The 23,353-nt window shown below is 54.3% G+C and overlaps 1 protein-coding gene across 2 annotated transcripts; it reads right to left on the minus strand.

The window, feature by feature from the left end:
* Positions 1–632: 632 nt before the first annotated feature.
* PALD1 (phosphatase domain containing paladin 1) lies at positions 633–23,114 on the minus strand. Of its 2 annotated transcripts, XM_055817330.1 has the most exons (20): positions 22,955–23,113; positions 15,116–15,313; positions 14,879–14,981; positions 14,517–14,696; positions 14,279–14,443; positions 13,984–14,144; positions 13,743–13,818; positions 12,942–13,090; positions 12,760–12,856; positions 12,546–12,650; positions 9,675–9,770; positions 9,335–9,469; positions 8,594–8,710; positions 8,328–8,507; positions 7,421–7,618; positions 6,909–7,049; positions 6,376–6,447; positions 6,050–6,190; positions 2,734–2,889; positions 633–959 (listed from the first exon to the last, which is right to left on the minus strand). In XM_055817330.1, exons 2-20 carry the CDS (start codon positions 15,298–15,300, stop codon positions 810–812), a joined length of 2,607 nt encoding a protein of 868 aa, XP_055673305.1. In that variant the 5' UTR covers positions 15,301–15,313; positions 22,955–23,113; the 3' UTR covers positions 633–809. The 2 variants fall into 2 exon arrangements, with proteins under 2 accessions (XP_055673305.1, XP_055673313.1); XM_055817338.1 differs by lacking the exons at positions 633–959; positions 2,734–2,889 and adding an exon at positions 2,899–4,684 and having other exon boundaries at positions 22,955–23,114.
* Between the last annotated feature and the right edge of the window lie 239 nt (positions 23,115–23,353).

Here is a 23,353-nt window from a genome sequence, read left to right on the forward strand (position 1 = left end):
TTGTTTTGATTAAGTTAATTTTTCACTCTTCCGTTTCTCCATCCCTTAAAAAAAATAAATCCCTACATTAATTACGATTTTAAGTCTACTCTTTGCTGAGCAGCATCCCCTTGGCACTGAAAAGACATGTCAGGTGGGGGGCAGTGGGGACTCCCAAATCCGGCACCATGGCCCTTTCCCCCAGCTGCATCCTCAATTTAAAAAGTTGGGGAAAGAGCAACAAGATGCCCAAACCTTAAAAATATCCAGGTCTGCAGTGACCCAAGATCTCCGCAACTCCTAATCTAGGCTACAAGTGTTTATGGCTCCAAGTATACATACATACGCACACAGGGAGCCATAAAAAGATATCTCTGTGTGTGCATGTATATATATTTATATATATATGCATATATATGTGTGTATGTATATTTGTGTATCTGTGCATCTATATATACACATGGGTATATAAATATATATATATATGTGTGCATATGCCACACTGGTTTAGGGAGAAAGTTAAGATGATCTCAAAATATCTGGCACAATTCCGTGCATTCACCAACTTCAGATGCACCAACTTCATCTCAGCATTTCAGAGCCACTTTTTCCATTACACCCCACTCACAATTAAGCACTTGCCTAAAAGGATCGATTTTTAATTTACAGTATTTTTATTGCGTCCAAAAGAACACCAGAAATTCTCCCGTTCTAAGGCAGTTTCAGGGCTCACCCCTCCCTCCCCACACCCCCAGTTTTTGGGAAAAGAGCCTTTTTCCTTTGCCCCCCCGCCCCAGAAAGCAGTAGGGGCCCCCCCCCACACCCTGATCCTAAATGAAGTCCCCACGGAAAGGGCGGGAGGTACCCCCCCGCGCCTGCCAGCGGCCCCGCAGCGTGCACAGGGGCTTGCCCTCCAGGCTCTCCAGCTCGGGGAAGCCCAGCTGGTTCAGGACCTCATAGACCCCAGCCACCGCCGCCACCTGAAAGCAGAGAGAGAAGAGATATTTAACTCACCCAGCATCCTCAGGATGCTTTTGCCACTTCCCAGGTGAAGATGCACAGGGAAGGACCCCAGCATCTCCACACATCCAGGTACCTCCCAGCCCACAGCCCCCCAGCTTTCTTCCAGCTACGGTTTATACATTTTATAAGCTGCTTCCTTGCTGCTGGGGTCAGCCGTCACAAGGTTTGTTGGCTTTGGCACCCTTCTGCCAAAAAGCTACAATGGTGCCTTGTTTTTGCTAAAAATGCAGGGATTATGCAGCGGGAAGGGGTGCTTTTGGGGTCAAAGGCTCCTTATATCTGCAGGTTGGGTGTGTTTCCCCACCTCTGGCAAACGGGGGGACAGGGGGGCAGATGTAAACCCATGCAGGAAAGAAAGATGCAGTGTGAACGATGCACTTAAACCCATGCACCCAGCATCCAGCCAGCAGCAAGTATCACACATCTCCAGGAAAAGATGGTCCAGTCCCAACCACAACCTCCTGCCATGCTATGCAAACACCAGCATAGCCGGGATGCCACGCCGGGGTGGGCACCCCCCCACACACACTTCTCACTGTGGCCCGTTCCAGGGAGATGGGGCAGGGGGGACAGTGAGCAGAGCTGGCAGCCACCACTTTCATCTCCCGCCTGGCAGATCAAACATGCCAATACGAATTAGCGGTGCTGGCAGAAGCAAGCAAAGGGATGAGGTTTTTCCCACAAAAGGCAGGCACTGCTCACTTAGCACTGTGCAAACCCAGGGAGAAAAAAACTAATCCCTGCATCATAGTAGAAGTAAATAATAAAAATAAATTAAATAATGAATTAAATAACAACAGAAATAAAATGCAGTAATAAAATAATAATAAATAAATATAGAACATAATACTAACATAATTAAAATTGCTACGTCCCCATCTTTCCCTTCTCTCCTTTTACTCTCCTCTCATGCAGAATAAGCCCCCAGGGAGCAGCACACCCACACTCCATGTCCCCCATCACTTGCACCACCTCCAAAGTCCTTTTTTTAAGTCTGAAGCATCTTTCTGCTGCAGAAAGCAGAAAGCAAACCCCCTCAATGCTTGCATAGGAAGCGACATGCCCCAAGTAAATCCAGCACCTATATCCCCCCTGAGCAGGAAATGTGGATAATCTGGGGTCTCTCACCCCACCCTCCAAACCCATTTTTTCAGCTGGCTCCCAGTTCCCTTGAATGCCCACTGTCACCATCCCCATCCTCCTGGGCTCTCCCATCCCCTGTGCCACCTGCCCCAGCCAGGCAAGGCAAAGTGGGCCTCCTTTTAATTACTCTTTCCTTTCACTCTTCTGACCTGTTTGGCTGGGATATTGTATTTTTAATCTGCTGCAAAGAGACCAGATGTGGTTTGGGTGCAAGGAGAGCCAGCCAAGCTAATGAAGCCAGAGAGGGGCCCCGAGCAGGGTTGGCTGGTGGCCTCCCAGCCCCAGATGCTGCAATCACAGACAGCAGATCAAAATAAAACCCTGGGAAACTCAAAAGAGGAGAAAAAGGGCAGGTTTGGAGTGGGAGAGCACCTCATCCATGTGGTAGGGTGCCACCCATCCCCAGTGACCCGCCTGGTTTTCCATGACAGCCACCAGCCTGGTGATATGGGAGCTCGCCCAGAGCGATGCTCCCAACAACCATATGGAAATCATATATAAAATGAAGATGGGGGTCATCTTCTTAGCACCCTGTAAATATGAGGTTGAGTGAGGTCTTGCTGGCGGCTTAGACAGGGAAAGCCTCACCTCACGCATCCAGAGACTGAAGGGCCGCTGCCAGGAGTCCTTCTTCTCAAGATGCAGGTAGGCGTTGAAAAGGATCAGGTAGATATAGCGCTCCAGGTACTGCAGGCTCCTCAGCTGCAGTGTCCGCATCTCCTTCTCATCCTTGCCTGACTTCCCCTGGAAGGAGCAAGAGACTGGCTGAGATGCCTGTGGTACCTGCTTCAGGTGAGCATCTGAGAGGCAGCTCCTGCACCCAGTCTTCATCCACCATCCTGCTTGCCATCCCACATGACAAGTTTGGTGGTGAAGGACCCACAAGGACCTCTTGCCCAAGGGAAAAGCTACGTATGCCACTGCACACCGGCCCTCCGACCCCATTATCCCCCTGAGGAGCCCAGCCCAGCCCGCAGCCTCCTCCCTGCCTCTAGCCAAGGAGGGGGGACAACTTTGGGGACAAAAATAAGCAAATCCTTCCAGCCCCCTCCTGCTGTGGCTTGGCAGTCCAGGCTGTTATTACCTTGTGGTCTCCAGCATATAAAAACTTCCTCTTTACCATGCAGACCTCAAAAATAGATGAGGGATTGCTAAATGTGGGGTGTGTGTGTGCAGGAGCCAGGAATAGTTGCCCAGGTGCAAACTGTACCCAAAACCATGAGCTCCAGGACAGCAAAGCACTTCCCCAGGGCAAAAAAATCTGTCCCCTTCCAGCATTCCCCAGTCAGATTCAGCCGCCCCCACTGGAGAAGGAGAGGCCATGGCAGCCACCCAGCACCCTGCTCTGAGGTTGGTGGCCATCACACCTTCTATTATTATTTTTTTTATATGTATAATTAATTATTATTATAGCTGTTATTTTAAGAACAGATGAGCCCTGCAGTGATGCCCCTTCCAAAAATTAATAAATAGAGAATAAACAGCCAGATGGCATAAGAGCCCTAATCCCACAGCCAATCCCACTGTGAACCCCGCAGACCATCCCAAAGAGCAGCAATTCCTTGTTCCGGTGCCAGCACCAATCCACCCTGAGGGACAAGCCCGCTCTGCTTTCTCTAGGTTCTTCCCCAGCCACTCATTGCCACAGCATACAAACGTTTCCACCTGTGGGCTTTGAAAATTAGGGTTTGCCCAAGCCACCTGCACCTCAACGTGTGGCAGCACCAGGCAAGTGGTTCTGCCCTTGGAAAAGGTGTCTCCTCCACACGTGTGCACCAGTATTTGTAGAGAGCAGATCCTATTATCCTATTATTTATCATGTTATTAGACTATCCTATTTTTTTACTGTATTATCCAATTATTTATCATTTTATTATACCATCCTATTTCTTGTTTATTGTATTATCCTATTATTTACCATTTTCTTACATGCTCCTATATTTTCCTCCCAGTTCGGGGCGGGAAGGGGCAGGAACAAACCAGAGCAAGTACCAGAGCACCTGTTCCTTCCCTCCTGCTTGCCCTAACCTGGCAAAGCATCTCCCAGTAGGCTCCCAAAACTACAAAGCAGTGTCAGCCCTGGGTGCACAGCATCCACTGCACGATGCTGCTGGTTTACCCAAACGCCGCGTTTCTCTAAACATAACCACAGGTTAATTAAAAGTCCATTAGGGCAATGCCTAGAATATACAATTCCCGTAATTCTCTTCTTCAAACTGCCTGTCACTGGGGAAAAAATAAAAATAAATAAAAATTACAGCATTTGCATGTGCCTTCCCCCAGCCCAGCAAAATCCAACGGGATGGATGGAGCAGCCAAAAGGGAAATGCAAAATGCAGGCAGTGACAAAAGGCTCTTCCTAGGGCAGAGGGTGCAGGGGAAGCGGATGACTCCCTCCTTATCTTGCTTTCCCACCGGGCTGCCAGGGAGAGTTGGATACAGCTGGCCCGGAAACAGGACACGGCCCAGGAACACCCATGTGCTGGTCCTGACTGTCAAGCGCCGGGAAGAGGGGCAAGGAGGTCACGGGAATTGTCTTCTGAAAAAAACCACACCAGGAGCCGCCAGGTGAGCCTGCCCTGCCAGGGTCTTCCTCCTGGGACCCCCAAGGCTGAGTGTAGAGGCAGGAGTCAGCAGCAAGGCAGGGGATCATTCTGGGTCACCAGAGAGCATAATTAAATCCATAAGCAGGCAGCCACTCGTTTAGCATGGGAGTTTTTAGTTCTGCAGCAGCAAAGGATGCAATAAAGTAGGTGAGACTTCCCACCGACTATGTGGCTACCCCCTCGTAATACATAAAGAGGAGGAAAATAACATAAAATTACTTATTCCAAATAATTTCACAGTAGCTACTGCTGCAAATAGTTGGGTCCCCAGTGATTTGTCCCACAGAGCTCAGGTTTTCTCTCCTAGCTCCCCACCCGCCCTAAAAAAATCAAGAGGACCCCACCAACCTTATGGGGATAAATGCCTGGGGAGCCACGGATGTTACCGGGTGATTGAGTGCTTTGGTTTTAATTCCCCCAGTCAATCGTTTGCAGCCGTTAATTGAAAACACAGGTCAATGGCAGCTGTGGGCAAGAGCTGCAGCAAGGCATCACTGGTGGGGACATTGTGCAAACCATCCCAGGCAGGGACAATGCCGAGCCCCAAGCCCCAAGCTCAGCCTTTCCAAGGCCCCATGAAACAGTTGCACAGTTTAAAAAAAAAACAACCAAATTAATAAAAATTACCCCTTCTCCCCTCCATCAGCCCCACAGCCATGTAAAACCAGGCTGCGTCCCACAGGCTCAGCCAGCAACAGGATGCCTCCTGTAGGGGCATGGATGGGTGCCTTCCCGAGGATGGGTGCCTTCCCGAGGATGAGTCCCTTCCCGAGCTCGAAGGAGCCAGAGGAGCCTTCGGGACTGGGAGCGGAGCAGGACGGACGAGCCCTGCCCTCTGTCGGCTGCACACTGCTGGACAGGCGGGATGCGGGCCGGTGCCAGATGGGAGGGATGCTGAGTGGGATGCAAGATGGCACCTGACAGGCAGGATGCTAGGTGGGATACAGGATGCTAAGTGGGATGTAGGATGGCACCCGATAGGCAGGATGCTGGCGCCAGATAGGCAGGATGCTGGCTGGGATGTGGGATGGTGCAGGGCACAGGACTGGGACAGATAGGTAGGATGCTGGCCGCAATGTGGGATGGCGCCAGACAGGCAGGATGCTGGCTGGGATGCCGGCTAGGATGCAGGATGGCATCAGACAGGTGGGTGGCATGTGGGACAGCACTGAGTGACCATAACCGAAAAAGCCCTAGCACCTCTCTGGTGACAGGCCAGAAAGCTTCAGCCCAAGAAAACATCCAGCTTCACAGAGCCCTGCTGCACCCTCTGGGACTGGGGAAGAGGGCATGCTCACCTGTCGGTAGGTGCAGATAATTATTTCTCGGAGATGGTAGTGCATGGGTGTCATGGTCTCGCTGACAGTGTCCAGGGCCATGTCCACCTCCTTTTTCATCCGGTGACCATCTGGCAGGAGCTGGACTACCTTCATCACCACCTGGAGCATGGAAAGAAGCAGCTGGGGTTTCACCAGGTGCCTCCTCACCTTGACCTCACTGCTCCCTCCCTGCCTGGGAGAGGACATGGCCCCTCCAAACAAGCAGCTGTGGCTACTAAGGTAGCAATGAGCGGGCTCAGAGGAGGACCTCTAAAACAGAGTCTGACCAGAGCCCAAGGACTCACCTCAAACTCCCCTTTAGTATATTTGGCATCAGGCACGCTCACAATTTCCTCCTCGCTCATCTCGGGGATGCCCTAGGGTGGTCAGAGAAGGCTGGGCCATTAGAGTCTGCACAGCCCCAGCCCAGATGCCCAACAGCTGAGCAGAAATGCAGACCCTGAACGCAACCCACCGGGACCCCAGGCATCCTCCACCTTCCTTCTACCTGGACAGAGAAGACCCCACCATCCGCTCTGCAAGGTGAGACCCACATCTCTCCTGCCCTTAACCCTTCATCCTGAGGTAGGAGCTCTCAGGCAGGAACAGGGTAAAGGCTCACCAGGGATGCACCCACACTTCTCCTAGAGCTCGCTGGGGGCTAGGCATAGCAAGAGGCCAACATACCGGCGTCCACCCCCCACAGCACACCCTGGTCCTCCCCACACTCCTTTTCACCCTCCTGTTGTGCAACAGCTGCTGCAGGCTGTACTGAACTTCCCCAGCAGCCCCCACTCCAGCCTGACCCCCAGGGATAGCTGCAGATCCCAGTACACACATTGAAGTGCCAGAGGGTGAGGACAGCGATGACCATGGCCACGGTGGTCCTGCCCCGGCCACTGGAGCAGTTGAACACAAAGGCTGCCCGTGAGTCCTCAGCCAGGGCACTCTTCATTGCCTCCAGAAGCCGGTCAAAGTCCTGCCAGGGGCAAAACCAGTGGGTTTTTATGGGTGCAACCCACTGTGGGTCAGCACAGACTGCCCACCTCCCTTCCCCACCATGGGATCCCCCTCGTCCTACGCCCTCCAGGCTAAAATCCCTGGCTCCTTGCTGACGGATCCAGCCCAGCAGCCTTCCTTCCATCTCTGGCCAGCTAAAGGCACCCAGGGTCTCCACGCAAGCAATCTCCCAGGAGATCCTCCCTGCCCCAGCAAGCACCCTGCACCGAGCCTGGGCACACCACCATAGTCCCAGGGCTGGGTGGCACTGAGCACCCAAGTGATATTGACCCCAGAGCAGGAGGAATGGCTTAGGAAGGAGACAGCAGCACCATGCCATCCCCGGGGTACCTGCTCCTTGGGAGCACAGAAGTCGGGTATGGGGATGCGGCGGTAGGTCAGCCCCTGGCAGGCATTCTTCTGCTGGCTGAATATCTCCTGTGTGGTCAGGCAGCTCTTGAACATCTTCATCTGCTTCTCCACCTCCAGGTACACCTCCAGCCACTTCTGGCACTTCAGCAGGTCGCCCTTCAGGGTAGCCTCTAGTTTCTGCAGAGGACAGAGAAACCCTAACTATAGGACCTGCTCCTCTTAATTTTTTCGGGATTTCAATCGTTTTCTCTTAGATGCAGGCTGACACCCCTCTCAAACACACCACATCCAACCCAAAACCTCACACTGGTTCCTGGTCACTGCTTCTGCCCAGGACCACGGTCCCCACTGTGCTTGATGGGAGCCCCAGGAGCATCATTTCCCACTGCCTCAGGCAGCTCCTCCCCACAGCCATGCTGCTGCTTGCAGCCCAGCTCCTCCACTGCCTATCTCCTCTAGAAACCCAGCTGGAAACATCTGCTCTCCTTTCCCCGAGTGCCTTTTACCCTCACTTTCAAGCCACGCTATAAATTCTTCGGGGGAGGATCTCCTCTTTGCTCTGCCTTTGCAAACTCCTACACAGTGACAGCGAAGTCAGAACTCCTCCTTTATTTTTGCAGTACAATAAAGAGCCAGTTGACCACTTGGTTTGGATCAGCTGGGCTGTCTCCAGCCTCCATCAGACATGGGAGCGCATGAGCCAAGCGTGGCACCCGATAAAACTGCTGCCCCATATTGCCAAAAGAAAAAAAAAAAAAAACAAACAAGCAGCCCTGGGGGGTGAGTGACTATCAAAGCCTGCAGACATTGCCCACAAGGGCTCCTGGGAAGGGGAGATCAGACCTTCATGGACAGGCAGGAACCCCTGCTGCGGGCAGGAGCTCACCTCCAGCTGCTGGGGCGAGGCAGCAGGCACAGGGATCAGCTCCTCAAGGTGCCCAGGCTCCCGCAGCGTATAGACCTGCTCATTCCCCTCCAGGACTGCTTCTTCCCGGAGGTTGATCCAGACGATGTGGGAGTGCTTCCTCTTGGCATCCGTCAGGTACCGCAGGACGCTCCCCAGGGTCTAGGGAAAGGAGTAGGCAACAGTGATGGGAGGGCTGGGACCCTGTTGCAGCTGAACCTGCATGCCATGGGATGCATGCCCCTCACCTTGGAGCTGGGCTGCGCAGTCCCGTAGACAGGCATCTTGGGCACCCGTCGGAAGTTGGCCACGCTCATCTCCTTGGCAGTGCTCAGCACGTCTGGGCAGAAGCGCTCATCTGCCACCTGCAGCGGAGCAGAGCCTGGACAAGGGGTGCACCTCCAGCATTGAATGTGCCCCCTCCCACTTATGGGTTTGCATGGGGGTTCCCAGCACACCACCACCTCTCACCCATGGTCCCTGCTCAGGTGAGTCCCCAAACCCTTCCAACACCAGCAAGCCAGGGCTCAAAGCCGGATCACATATTTCAAAGGTAGGAGATGCTCTTCTTGCAGCAAGACTATACCAAAGCAGCAGCAAACCACCAACAGCTCTGGCCTCCTTCACCCCACCACAGCCAAGGACCACCAAGAAACATGAAGCTGCAACTAGGCTAGCATCTTAGGCTCACAGCATGGGGTGCTCCAGCATCCCAGTACCCTGGGTCTGCAGGGCCAAACACATCCATGCGCACAAGGGGTCTCTGGCCATATGCCCATCCTTGCCAAGGGTGCCAGCATGACACAGACCCGAGACATCAACGCAGACCTGGAGACCCCAAGACTCAACACCTGCCCTACAACAGGGAAACCTCTTGCTTCTCCCACCCCACCAAACCTTTTTGAGGGCAAGCATCCCAGGAAGGTGCCGTTCCCAAGGGACAGTGAAGAGCCATCAGCCCCATCCCTACATCCAGGGTGGGTACTCACCAGCACTCGCGTGCCCCTGGTGATGAGGTCACCGGTGACTGTGAGCTCCGACAAGTTCATCTCTGCCTGCAGTCGGTAGAGCTCGGGGTGCCGGCACATCCACCTGCTGAAGCTGAGGGCAAAGCCCAGGGGGTACTGCCGGCGGGGGGCCGGGGAGGGATGTGCCGTCAGCCTGGGCTCACACCCCCTGCTCAATGCAACCCACGACCCCACTGAAAAAACCTGCATTTGCTTGGGAAACTCAGAGGTAAAGACCCCTTCCCTCCCACCACATAGGAAAGCCAAAAAAAAAGCAAAGGGGGGCTTTTTGGGTTGGGGGGCTGGTTGGTTGTTTTTTTACCTGCTCATGAAGGTAGTAGTTGAAAGCAATCAAGTAGAAATAGCGCTCGAGGCTCTGCAAAGTCCTCTGAAGGAAATACTCTTTGGTGCTGCTCCCCTGAAAGCAAAGGCAGGTGGGATTTGTGGTGCCCAGTGCCAACCAGTCCTGCAGCCCCAAGCAGACCAGGAGGCTGGGGAAAGCCCTACACACACTTGTCCGCAGCTGGCTTAGAAGAGAGACAAGCAAGCAGCGAACAGGCCAGAGGCATTTTTTCATGGAGCAATTTTGAGGGGGTACGAGGGGCAGAAATGCCATTTAAGCCATTCAGGTTTTTTGTGTGCTCATGCTAATTTCACTAAGCTATTTGTTTGGAAAGAAACCACTTCTCAGTGAGACCAGGGCCAGGGAAACTACAAAACCCAATTTGGAACATAGTTTTTTGATACTTTTTTTTTTCCTCATGAAACATTTCAAGTTTTCCATATTAAATGATGCTTAAAGACATAAATTCACATTTCAGCTCAAAAAAACCCTTGCCTTTAGCCCAAGGACACACCGGGAGTGGTTCCAACCAGACCCAAGGGGCATTGCTGTCCTAGGGAGATACGCTGTCTAGATGCTAAAGGGAGACTCAGACCCAAGGGGAGGGGGTTGGTTAATACAAGGTCCTGCTCCCACCCCAGCCACCTCTGTAGCCTTCGGTCAAGATGCTCAGGTGGCAGCATCCCTGGGGAGAGAGGTTGCTGTGCCAGCAGTGCCATAGGTAGGGATGTGGGGAGCCTGCCAGAGACATCACCTTCCAGCCCTGCACTCCAGATAATGTGCAGAAGCATCTTGCTGCCTATGTAGCTGGCTTCAAGCAAGTTCTCATCTTCATCATTACCTCCCCAAACCAGGTGCACGCCCCAGCACAGCTATCTCCTCAAGGTGACGCAAGCTCAAACTCTCAGGATTTTCCATAACTCAGCAACCACCCCCATGCTGCCTCAGGGCAGGGGTTTGTACATCTGAGCATCCCATCCAACAAATTAACCTGCAACACTGGCACTAGCAAATGATTACCCAGTATGGGATCCATGAGCATCCCTGGAGAGCCCATCAGAACCCCCTCCCCCAGGTATAATGGAAAATCCTCTAAGACAGAGCTGTGTATGTACAAGGATTGGCTTCGTAAGCAAGGTTTGCGCATCTGACATTACATGGCTGACTCATGAATATTTACTTGTTCTCCACAAGAGAAATCCAGCCTGCTGTCATTTATCAAGAGGCAGGGCAGCAGGCTTTGCTCAGGAAACTCAAAACAACACCTGTAAGGATGGAGCAGTGCTGGGTTTGACAGCAGAGCAGTGCTTCTCCCCAGGCACTCAGGTTCTTGCAATAAAAACCAGCCCTGTGCTCTCACCCAAAGCAAATCTGTTAATATTCCCCTCAAATAGGCTTTTGATGAAAAGGAAGATGATCCTCTCGCATTTCAGCCATGGAGAGCTGGGTACTGTGGGGGTCCAGCAGTGGCTCAGCATCCCACACCCAGATGCACCTACCCCTGCATCACCATCGCCTGAGGACTTAGATCTCCGCTTTTGCCTCCCAACACAGAGCAGAAACCCACAGTCCAGGGTGACATCATTCATCCGTGCCCAGAAAAGCCTTTCCTCTTCCCAAAATCAAGCAGGGCTCCACAGCTCACCCAGCAAAGTTCCCCGATACCACCTGCAGTCCCTCCAGCCCTACCAAGCTCAGGCTGGTTTTTTGATGGCTGAGCATCAGCCCCTCTACCCTCCTCATCCTCCCCCCCACCCCAGCACATTTTCCTGGCTCTTTGCCATTGTTTAAACCTGCTCTCACTCCACACAGACTTCAAATAAACACTCCTCATAGCTAATTTATGGCGGTCCCCCAGCAATTTGTTTCCCCGGTGTTGACGATGACATAGAGCAGCCTTTCCCCCATGGGAAAAAGTTGGGGGCAAAGCTTCAAGGCAGCAGGAAAATCCCCTGCCCCATGCCTAAGCTTCCCTCACTATACAAGAGAGCACCTACCATCACACAAGCAGCACCAAAAATACCCAAATCCACCCTAAAAGGAGACCCGGGGGATAAAATTTGTGGTTTGCCACTGAACACCAAAAAAGTGACAGTTAAATGCTTTCTTTTCCCATCACTTAATTATTTTCGTGCTGTTTTTCTGCTCCAGACTATTTGCTTTGGCTGCACAGCACCTGTTTTTAGATTGCCCTTTACAGCCAGCCCCAGCACTTCCACTCCACATTCAGCATTTAAATGGGAAAATTACTCTCCAAAGAGGTTGAGATGGGGCAGCACTTCCATCTAAGCATCCTCCCTCCCTCGCCTGGGTGAGGGACCCCATTGGACAGGGGAGATCACAGCTTTCCAGCACCGAAAACCACGCTTGATGACTTTCCAAAACAAAGGGGGAGGGAAAATCTACAGATAGAAAAGCTTCACCTTTATTGACTATATTTGCAGGAAAGCCTCTAAGCAACAATCCCTCCCAGCTCCTGAGGACTTTTACCAGCCAGGCTGGTATCAATTTTCCAATTCTAGAGCTGACAAAACCAGGGCATGGGATATTATTTGCCCCTGAGGTCATCTACCAGAAGCAGCAGTGAAGCCCAAAACAGCCAGCTTTCCCCCAAATCCCAGCCTACTCTGTTTTATGGCTTTTAAAAAACTGGGGGGAGAAAAAAAAAAGAAAAAAAAAAAAAAAGAGAAGCTCCACAACCTTTCAGGTTTCATGTTGCTGGGAAAATTCCAGCTCACAGGAAGCTTCAGATTTCCAGAATTTACATTCTTCTCATCCCCACGCAAGAAGAGCTTGATAAATTACCCCATACAGGTGGCTTGCATCTGAGCAATCCTCTAATTAACATACCTGGATCTGATAGTCCTCTCCAATCCCTTCCAACTTCTTCTTGTACTCATAGATGGCTTCCTTCATGTCATGCATCTCCGAGCAGGAGACGATGGCACCATCCACCTTGTGAGGAGCAAGCAGAAAGCCACTCAGCGAGCCCCAAACTGGGGGGACACACCGACCTCACCCCCACCCACCCACTCTGCCAGGGGTTTTGACGGCACCCCCTTACCTCCTCGACTATCTGCTGGCCTTTGGGGACCATATCGATGAAGGTCTGGATGACCCGAAGCCTGTCCCTGGGAGATGTTTTAGGTGGGTGGGGGAGGCTGGAGTAGGAGAAGAAAGAGATCAAACCAGCCCCAGGGGCACGGGCATCCCACCCACCCCAGCCCCAGGGGCTGCCCCTCTTACTCGGGCTTCTGGGAAGCTCCTCGGTGGTGGTGGAGGACAAGTGTGCCCATGGCCATGGCCAGGTTGGTCCTGCCCACGCCGGTCTGGCAGCCAAAGAGCAGCGCTGGTGGGGGTCTGCCAGGGTCCCGCAGCAGCAGGCTGGGGCTCTCCTAGGAGGGAGGGACAGAGGGATGAGGACCACAGAGACATCCAAGAGAGCCACATCTGCCACTGCAATGGCCAGGGTGGAGGTGATGGCCCTGCCCAAGCACGGAGGGGTGGGTGGCACCTCCCCTTTGCTCAGGGGACAGTGTGGATGGACAAGGACAGCACAATGGGCAGTCCACCCACTGCATTCCCCTGCCCTGTGCCCTCTCCAGCCACTGGCAGAGGTTGGCTTGTCCACTCCACTAGAGCTTCCCACCATCAGTCTCCAAGCCACTGAGATTTCATCTCCCAGGCTGAAATAAAAAAGAGAAGCCCCACCATCAAAAGCCTTTGTAACAAATCCAGCTAATTTCTCCCAAACCCATTCAGGGAAGAGCCACCTGCGTAGGGATGCTGGGAAGTGGAGAGGGATGGCCACCTCCAGTCAGGGGTACGGACAAGCAGCTGGACAACACAGACCTCTCCAGCAGGGTCTACAGCAATGGGAATGGGATGCCACCACAGACACAGGCACCCTCTAATAGGCAGTGTAAAGCCAAAACCAGAAGATGCTCTCAGGGAGTCATGCTCCCAGACATGGCGTGCTTGCTCAGGCACACGAGCAAATCGCAACCCAACACGGCCCCGTGGACCAGGCGCTTTTCCTTGGCTCACCCTGAGGAAGTGGATGAAAGCGTCGAACTGCTCCTCCAAAGGGGCTCCCTCAGCGGGCAGGGGCAGCCGGTGGTACCTGCCGGGCACAGGGACAGCCCTTGTTAGGGGGAAGGGGCCACCGCGGGGGGTCGTCCCTACCGCAGTGGAGGACATGTGGCTTAAGAGGGTATTAAGAGCCCAGCTTGCAAAAGCAAAACCACCAACACATGAGGAGGAGGAAGAGGAGGAGGAAGGGCAGCACCTGTAGGAGGGCAGGAGGAAGATGGGTCTGCGGTAGACCTCCTCCATCACCTGGATGTCCTCCTCACACTGCACCCGCACGGTGTGGGGCTCATCCCGCAAGCACTCAATGTCGTTGTAGACATAGTAGACGCTCTCACTCAGCTGCGCGAAGTCATGGATCTAGCAGAGATGTGGACCTCCGTCAAAACCCACAGGACTCCCACCACCTCAGCAACCCCTCCACTTATCTTTCAGCCGGGGATGCATGCACCCCGTTACTGCTGTGGTCATGACCCCCTCCCATCCCACCTCACCTCCTTGCGGATGGCCAGCTCCAGGCTCTCTGCCCGCAGCCCACGCTGCAGACACTGGAGGTTCTCATGCAGATTCTCCTTGCCCCGGGGGGTGTAGGACACAAAGTCCCCCTCCAACTGCAGGAAGACCACGGGCTCCTCGCGCACACAGAAGAAGATGCACTCCTGCAAAGAGGGGGAGAGGTTGCCCAAAGGTTCTCCTGCCTTTTTCCACCCCAGTTTCCACCCTCCCACCAACCTTGTGGCCCCCTCTCTGCAGCTTCTGCAGCACCAGCTTGAAGCCGTTGAGGCTGGGTTGCCCCATGCCGAACACGGCGTAACCTCCTTTGGCTTGTCGGAAATTGGGAGCGCCGCAGCTGCCGGTAGTGTTCAAGACGTCTAATTTGCCATATACATCCCTGACCATGAAATATTTTCCCTGCAAAACAAGATGGGCAGAGAGGAGATGGGGAATAAGTGGATTTGAGCAAGCCGGCTTGAACGCAGCTGGGAAGAAAAGATGACTTTTCTTGGTGATCTTCAAAATTAGCCGCAAAAAACTCTGAGGTCTCCAAACCCCAGGCTGAAATGGGTTCGGCATGGGGTGGCGGTGATGCTGACCTGCACAAGGTAGTGTTCCAGCATGGTCTCAGAAATGCGTCCCACCGTGTAGTTGGCCTTCAGCAGGTCATCATGGATCTGAAACTCCTCCCTGCAGTTGTACCTGTAAAAGCCACATGCGGGTTGGCAGAAGAAAAATTAACGGCATAGGTACAGATTAGATAAAAAAGCATTATTTAGGGAAAAGAGTTCAGAAAAATAAAGGTCTGGAGCTGCAAGAGGCTACCAAGGACTTACGTGATGACCACGGGTGCCACCTTGTTGGTGATGATGGACTTGGCCTTGCTGTTGTGGAGCCCCAGGGTCTGGAAGGAGTGGATGCTGAGGGAGCGCTGGTCCTCCATGCTGCCGTCACCCGGCACCCTGCTCTCCAGGGGAGATGCCGAGACTGCCTGCTGTGCCGCACTGGCGGTTGTACCCATAATCCGCGGGCGGCTGTGCCGGGGCGAGGCGGCAGCGACCGTGGGGAAAAACAAGGAGGGAGGGAGAGGGAGGAGGAATTTTTTTTTTCAGCTGCTCCTGGTTTGGGAAGGGAAAATCCTGGGCAGGAGCAGGGCACCCCCCCGCCAACAGCCGGTGAGGAGAGGCCCGTTTGGGAAGAAGCGCTAAGCCAGCCCTTTCCCTCCCGATGCTGCAAAGGGCTTTCTTCCTCTCTGCCTGCCTGCCACGCGGCGCTCTCCGTCAGGGAGGGTCTGGACCCAGAGCAGCCAAAAGTGGGGCTGACAAGGTCAGGGGGAAGGCAAAATGCTGGATCTGGCCCCTAAAACCTGCTGAGTCAGCAGATGGCACTGAGGAAGGACACAGTGGCACAGCTCTTGGACTCATCCTCCACTTTCCCAGCACCTGTAACTCGCTCCAGGGTCCTTCCCCACACAAAAAATGCTTGAACAGCAAGTAAATATTACTAAATATTTAGTAATTTAGGAGCTGCCCAGTGTGCTTGGAGCAGTGAGCAAAGCTCAGGGAGGTTGCTCCCAGGTCCAGGCTGTGCATGCGTGTGCATGCACACACACGTGTTGATGCACATGCAAGCAAAGGAGGAGCCACAGGGTAATTGTGAAGTGCCCTCGTGATTTTGCAGCCTCAGAAGTTGTGGTCAGCAGCAAAGCGGAAAGGTGTCCCCCACGCAGCAATAAATAATCCTGCAGTCCTGGCAAAGCCACTTGATTGCACGGGAGGCATCAGGAGCCTTGAGGCAGCGGGATGAGAGATTTCCTCCAGCTATTAACGAGCAAATCTGAGAGCTGCCTTTAAAGCAGCCGGTTATTCCCACACTGCAGGAGCACCCTCTCCCCTAGGGCAGGTGGGGACCCCAAAAGCAGACTCCCCCATCCCCAAGGAGCTCATCCCTATACAAGGATGAAAGCAAAAGGGCCAGCCCAGGGCGGGGGAACTGGCGGTGGCCAGGAGCATCCTGCCACACTTGACCGGTCCAGGACAATGCGTCGACTGTTTGCGCCAGCCAGGGCCGGATCCTGGTAACCAAATGAAGCAAGAGATGGCAAGGGGGTAGCCTGGAAAAAACCCAAAACTCTGCCCACCCCTACCAAAATGGTCCCAAATAAAATCTCCTTTGTACTGATGCTACATGGGGAAAAACCCTGGCAGCATCCAAAGGGAGACAGTACCTGCTCGGTGGCAATGCACAGCGCTGGGAAACCCGGGGTAGCTTTAACCCAGTCCTACAAATGCCTTTGCAGCTGCTTCTGCTGCCTTGCAAGCAGGACAGGATCAGCCCCTTACTGCAGTCCCAGGGAATGCGATGCCCCCAGCAGCTGCAAATGCTTCAAGGGGGGGAAAAGCCTCCGGAAAATGTGCTATTTTGAGACACCCGTGCCCCAGCATAAATTTTCCCCTCCTCCCCATCTTCCTTCCCTGCTCCACAGAGAACTTGTTGCTCTACCGTGTATTTTCTGCACCATTAGGCAGCCTGGCTTCTTTTACACATAAGAGAAGGGGAAAAAAATCCCAGCTGTTTCAGACTAGTGCCATTTCTCCAAGTCCCCTTATGTGTTTCTTTCACATGAACACTGTCAGGGCAAAAATAAAGAAAAAAGAAAAGAAAAAAAAATAGGGAGGTTTCAAGTATTTCAGAGCAGGCGCTCGTGGCTTTGGAGAGCTCAGCCAGCAAGCAGGAGGGGAGCATTCAGCCAGGATGCTTTTTTTCCTTATTTTGCTCAGAATTGGTGCATCTTTTCAAAAGCAGTTGGCACAGCCCAACAAGCTCTACCAATTCCTCTGGGTTTGCTCCAGCATCCCCATGCTGGGGGATGGAGACTCACCCCCCAGCCTGCAGGCAGGCACAGGCAGATGCTGTATTTCCTCCATCCTTTACCCCTGCTGCAGTCACCCACCTTCACCGTAGATCCCCCCCGTGGGTTTTTTTTTTCCCAACAAACCACACCAGCAAATAATAGACATAAAAGACACCAGGCAGATTTGGAAATGGTCTTTCAAACCACAAAATGAATGGAGAGAGGAAATCACATTACAGTTGCTTTCCCCTGCTTGGCCGGGCAGGCAAAAGCAAGCATCTTCTAGAAAAGCACCAAAATTACCCAAAATGGGTGCTCCGGGCAACCATGGGAACCGCTCTAAAAAGGCAAGGGAAGAGGGAAGCACTGCTTATCCATCTGGGAGCAGCTATTTACCGGTACTGCTGCATCTGACAGGAGTGGGAGGGCTTACACCCTCCCAGTGCCCAAGCTGGGACACAAAATGGGTTGGGTAGGGAAGCAAAACCCTGTCCCAGGAAACAAGATAAAATGATCTTGCCTGAAAACTCTCCCAAATATAGCTGGTGGCTGCACCGAGAAGAGATGCAATGGAGCCACCATCACAGGCCAGCCAAGGTGGGGCAGGAGCCCAGGGACCAGCCCACCAAAGGGCTCTGGATTAGCCCAAGTATCAGGTGGTTTTCCCCAACAGTTGAACACAGTTAGCAAACACTAAGCAGGTGCTTAGGCAGGCAACTTATCCTTAAAAAAAAGCTTTTTTTTTTTTTTTTTTTTTTTTAATTTAACCTGTTTTTTAAAGAACCCCACAGCACCCAACATCCCGGCCTGATGTTAAGATCTGTGTTATTCCCAAAAAATCAGCCAAGCTGGTGGGGCTTTACCCTGTTTCCATGCCACTACAAGAAGTTAGGAGCCTCAGATGCAATTCACATGGATCTTACGATGGCATTAGCCATCAGCTCGGACAAGCCAGTTTTGAGCATGCCTTCCCTTGTGTGAAGCTGTATTTAAGGGTTTCCTTGCTAGGGAAAAGGATGCAGAGACAAACCCCCCTGCACAGCATCCTTGCCGCCTGCCTGCATCTTCTCCCCAAGGCAAGGGGCGCAGGGACAAACCCCCAAAATACTCACCCAGCCAGCTCATCCCCTCACAGGCACTCAACAAGCCTATTCTCACAGACCTAAAAGCCAAGCCTGAGATAAATGGTGGATGTGGCTTGTCAACAAAAAGCTCATTTTCTCCCCAGCCACAAAAAGGACCGACACCCTGCAAGAGCACATCCCAACCAAACAAACCAGCACTGTTCTCCAGGTGTTTTGCTTAAATTCAAAGCCTCAGCGGCCACCGGTTAATTATTGCTGCTGCCTAACAAGAAAGCAGAGCTTCTGGTAGGCAATGTATAGATGCTTCCCTTCCCCTGCAGACCTCCCAAGATCTGCCAAGCCCAGGCTGGGTAGGGAACCCTGGAAAAGCCACAGGTAGCACCAGGATGCTGCTTGAGCATCCTGAGAGATGATGCATGGGTTCTGCGGCCTCTTCCCCCTTAAGTCACGGTTATGTACAGTGCTCAGCCCCCACCTCACAAAGCTGCTCCTCTCCCCCGCTGTCCGGCACAGGGGTTATTCCCATGCCCAAGGACCTGGCGAGGACTCAAAGCTGGAGCAAACAATGGACTAAATATAGTGGGGGGTGGCTGGGCTGCAGCTGCAGGATGCATCTGCCCTGGCTGCCGCACTGAGGAGGAAGCGTGCACTTGCCTGGCTGCCTCATTGTCAGCGGGAAATAAATCAAATAAATCTCCCTCCATGCATCCTCAGGTTATTTTATAGGTTTTTTAAATAAAGCACAAAGCCCTTTGGGAAGCAGCAGCAATTGCAGCATCCTCCTAACACATCCATCCCTCCCTTGGTGTGGGGCAGCCCCAGCAGCTTTTCAGCACTGAGCCGGCATGGATGAAACCTCGAGGGACCGGAGGGCACCGGCACCGCTGATCCAAGCAGGGAGGCAGGAAACACCACAGTAGCCAGCAGGAAGCCCCAGCGCTGCCGCAGGGGCATCACCGAAACCTGGAGGAAGCACTGGAGCCAAGCCTCCTGCCCCGGCGTGCTCTTTAACCCTCTTTTTCAAAAAACAGTGAAAATAAAACAACACACAAACATCAAGCCTTTTGCCAGGGGAGCCTGTGTGGGTTGGGAGATAGCCCGGAGCAGACGCTGCACAGAACTGAGCTCCTGTTGTTCCAGGTGATGCCAGAAAAAAGCAGCTCAGCTTATTAAAAACAACATTAAAAAAAAAAAAAAGTGAGAAATAACATATTAAGCCATGGTTTCTCTGAAACGTATCGTTTGCCCACCAAGGTGCAAGGGCAAACGTGAAATAAGGCAAGGAAATAACACAACCCAAAATGCTTTAAACCAACCCAAAAGCGCTTTGCAATAGGGAGGTAAAGGCTCTGGAGAGCCAACTTTGTAGCAGACAGCTCTGGTTTTACAAGCCTTGATTGCTTTATTATTATTTTTAAACAAGCAAAAGCAAACGGCCTCCATTCTCATCAGCTCCAGGCTCCTTGGAGAGCCAGCACTGACAGCCAGAAGTATAACTAAATAACCAGCATTTCCTAGAAAGTACTGAGGTATTTCTCAATCAGGCTGAGATTGGTGCTGCCGATCCCCTACACACCCTGTGCTCCACCACCAGCATCTGCCAAGGAGAAGGGAAAAGCATCAGTGCGATGCCTTCCCCCAAATCCAAGTGGGAGCACCAGAATAATGAGGACTTCATGCTTCACACCCCCTTCCTGACGCACTTCTGCCTTTTGGCAGAAAACTGAGGGCCACATCCCTGTCCTCCACATGCCCAACCCACCGTTAGTTCCTTCGTTTAAAAGTCCTTACCCTGAAGTCAAGGAAAGCTGTTTGAGATAAGGAGGGGGGGGAGAAAAAGAAGGCATCCAGGCACATCCAGCCACTGATGGAAAGGATGCTGGTACCCACTGGGAGGTACCAGGAGTGGTACCTGGGCTGCAGCTCTTGCTCCCAAACCTGGTTTGCAGTGAATTATTGATCAGCAGCATCAAACCTTTGTTGAGAAGCAAAGCCCAGGTGACGCACTGGAGGAATTAAGATATAAAGGTGTCTCATCAGCAGGACATGGCTTTTTCAGATGAGCCACCTCAACTTTGCAAAAAGCCCACCTATAACAGCTAAAACCAGCCCCAGTACAGGATGCCCTTTGGACGAGCAGCTATCATATGCACACTCTCTCCTCCAAAAAAACTCCTTTACTTTTTTAAAGACCCCTGGCAGGTCCTCTTGCATATCACACCGGTCCCTGAGGTGCTGATTCACAGCCCAGAGGCGAGAGGCAGCTCACAGCACGCAGGAGACACTCCAGCTGCCTGCTATTGAAGTGAGGGGTTTTATCAATGAGCATCAATGGGAAGAGGAACAAAGCCCTGATTTGCAAGCGCCAGCACTGCCAGTAGTGCCATCAGCTCACTGCCAGTGGTTTCAAGGTCTGCAAGCATGCTTACTGAAGAGTTTCAGTTCAGTGGTGCAACAACAACAAAAAAGCCATATGGGTTGGAGATAAAGGCCGGAGGCATCTCCAAAGAGAGGACCGACCTGTGGAGGAAGAGGAGGTTTCCTCCGACACCAAATACTCCCCAACTCACCAGGAAGCACCACAGCACCACGCCCAAACCTGCTCTGCCAAATTTTTCACCCTGTGCCATTTCCACCTCCTCCTGCAGGTTTTGCAGCGTGACCCCACTCTGGATGGCAGCAGAGGGGGTCCCCACTGGGGACCCGGGGGTGGCACCCATGGCACAGTACCCCGCTCCCAACCCCGGGAGGCTCAGTGCCATGACCAGCCTGACCAGGGCGTTTCGGGAAGGCGAGGGCTATGATTTTGTGCTATTCATAGCTAACCACCGGCTCCCCTCCCGACGGGGAGGGCTGGCGGAGCAACAGGACGGCTCCATTTACACGAGGCTGCTTTTCAAAGCCATCAAAGCCAGGCTGCTGCAGGCCACACCTTTTGCAAGACAAGCGGCACCTTATGCGCACCAGCACCCGCCGTCGCACGCGCCTTTGCACGCTCTCCGCGGTTTGCATGCGGTTTGCATGCGGTAGTGCACGGGGCTCGCTCTCCCGGGCTCTCTTCTCCCCCACCCTGCTCTCTTAAATAGTGAAATCAAGCAAATCCCTGGGGATATTTGTTCACAACAGAGACCTGCCGGTTATTTTTAGGCTCCGTGTCATTCGTGCAAAGACATAATCACTTCCTGCCTTCCAGGAAGGAAATGTCCCACCACCGCTGCCTGCATGCCTGCCTGCTCCCTCCTCAGGCAATGCCTGCCCGGCTCCCAGCCCACCCAACCCCAAAACCCATTGCCCCTCCATCCCGGAGGGAGTTAACAACCAGGACGCAGCCTGGGATGTCACAAGTGCCAAGGTCCAAAGCTCTGCAGGGAGAAGAGGGGGGTGTTCACGCCCCAGCGCCGAGTGATGCGGCAGGGAAAGGGTAGAGGAAGAGGTCCGGAAAAGTCCAGCAGCCATAGGAAATGCAGCCTGGACACAGTTTCTGAAAGTTTTCAGCCCTGACAGCTACAGATGCTGGGCAGCAGCTCAGCAAGGGCAGGCAGCCTTTCCTCATAGAACATCCTCCTCATCCTGGCTCTGCCCGGGCACATCAGCAAGTGTGACCCCATCCTACATGGGGGTGGGAGCCCACCAGGCTCTGCGATGTACCTGGCACGCACATGCCAGTGGAAAACCCGTTAAGTGATCCCAGGTTTCCTGCTCCTCCTGAGCTCCCCAAATGGAAGGCTGCAGAGCCAAACCCCAGACCAGGATGCTCCCCAAGCATGGAAGGGACTGCAGTTACATCTGCTCCTCTTCCTCCTCCATCTTCATCCTCCAGCAAGGAGCCATCCCACAGTTCCCCACTTCAGAGCCTGCTACCCAGATGGCTTTTGGGTGTATAAGGGAGGCAACCAAGGGATGCAAACCCTAAAACTCACTTTGGGGCACTCCAGCCGCAGCGAGCACGGCTGGCACCGCACGGCAGACTGCCGCACTGGGCTCAGCGCCTGGGTCAGCCGCCTGCGGGGCCGGCTTCCAGGCAGCAAGAGGGAGGAAAAAGCCCCTTTTAAATAGCAAACAGGACTGCAAAGGCACAAGAGCTGGGAGGACGCCGCGGGGCGGATGCTGGGCCTCACAACTAGTTACCCGTCTATTTTCTAGAGGTTTGAAGAACTGAGGTGGCTGCAGAGACACCCTCCTCGCCGGAGCTTGGGCACCTCATGACCATGCTGCGGGGTTTGTGTTCCTGGGGCACATTAAAGCTCCCTCCCATCGCCCCCCACCTTGGCTCTGGGACGAGGGGACCCCTGCCCAGCAAGCACCCCGGGCCCCGCGGGAGGAGGCTGCTCCCAGCAGCACCATCCGCCCCGCCCGCCCCCGAGCAACCCCCGAGCTGCCGCCCGGCTCCAAGCCGATACCCCACGGCTGAGTCTTCCCCCTCCATCCCCCTCCCCACGCAGCCGGCTGGGAAACGACACCCCCTCCCACCTCCAGGAGGGGTTGAGCGGGGGAGCCGGTCGCAGGAGAAGGCGGGGGATGCCCGGGCCCAGAGTGTTGGGGGGGGGTCCCTGGTCCCGGGGGTGGGGGGATGCCCGATCCCGGAGCGGGAAGAGGATGCCCGGCGCCGGGAGTGGGGGGAGGATGCCCGGCGCCGGGCCGGGGGGGGCGGAGGATGCCCGGCCCCGAGTGGAGGAGGGGGGGATGCCCGGCCCCGGAGGGATGTGAGATGTCCGGCCCCGGGGACAGCGCGGTACCTGGCGGCGGCTCCTGGCTCAGCTCCCGCGCCGGGCTGGCCGCGCCGTCGGGCGCCCCATGGGGGCGGCGGGAGCGCGGTGGCGGGAGCGCAGCCCCGCGGCCGCCCCGACCGCCGGAGCCTCGGCGGGGGGAGGGGGCGGGGGCGGAGGAGGGGCAGCGCTGCCGCTCGGCCCCGCGCCGCGCCCCCGGCGGCCCAGCACCGCCCCCCCCCCCGGGACAGCCCCCGGGCCCGCCCCGCCCCGCCCCGCCCCGCCGCGCTGCCCCCACACGTCGCACCCCGCACGGCCGCCACGGCCGCAGCACCGGCGCTCTTAGGGACCCCTGGCGTGCGGCATCCGCCCCCCGGAGAGCCCCTGGCATGCAGCATCCCCCGGCCACAGCACTCATCCCCTTGGGGA

The sequence above is a fragment of the Falco peregrinus genome, chromosome 1, assembly GCF_023634155.1.
Source record: "Falco peregrinus isolate bFalPer1 chromosome 1, bFalPer1.pri, whole genome shotgun sequence".
Lineage (NCBI taxonomy): Eukaryota > Metazoa > Chordata > Aves > Falconiformes > Falconidae > Falco > Falco peregrinus.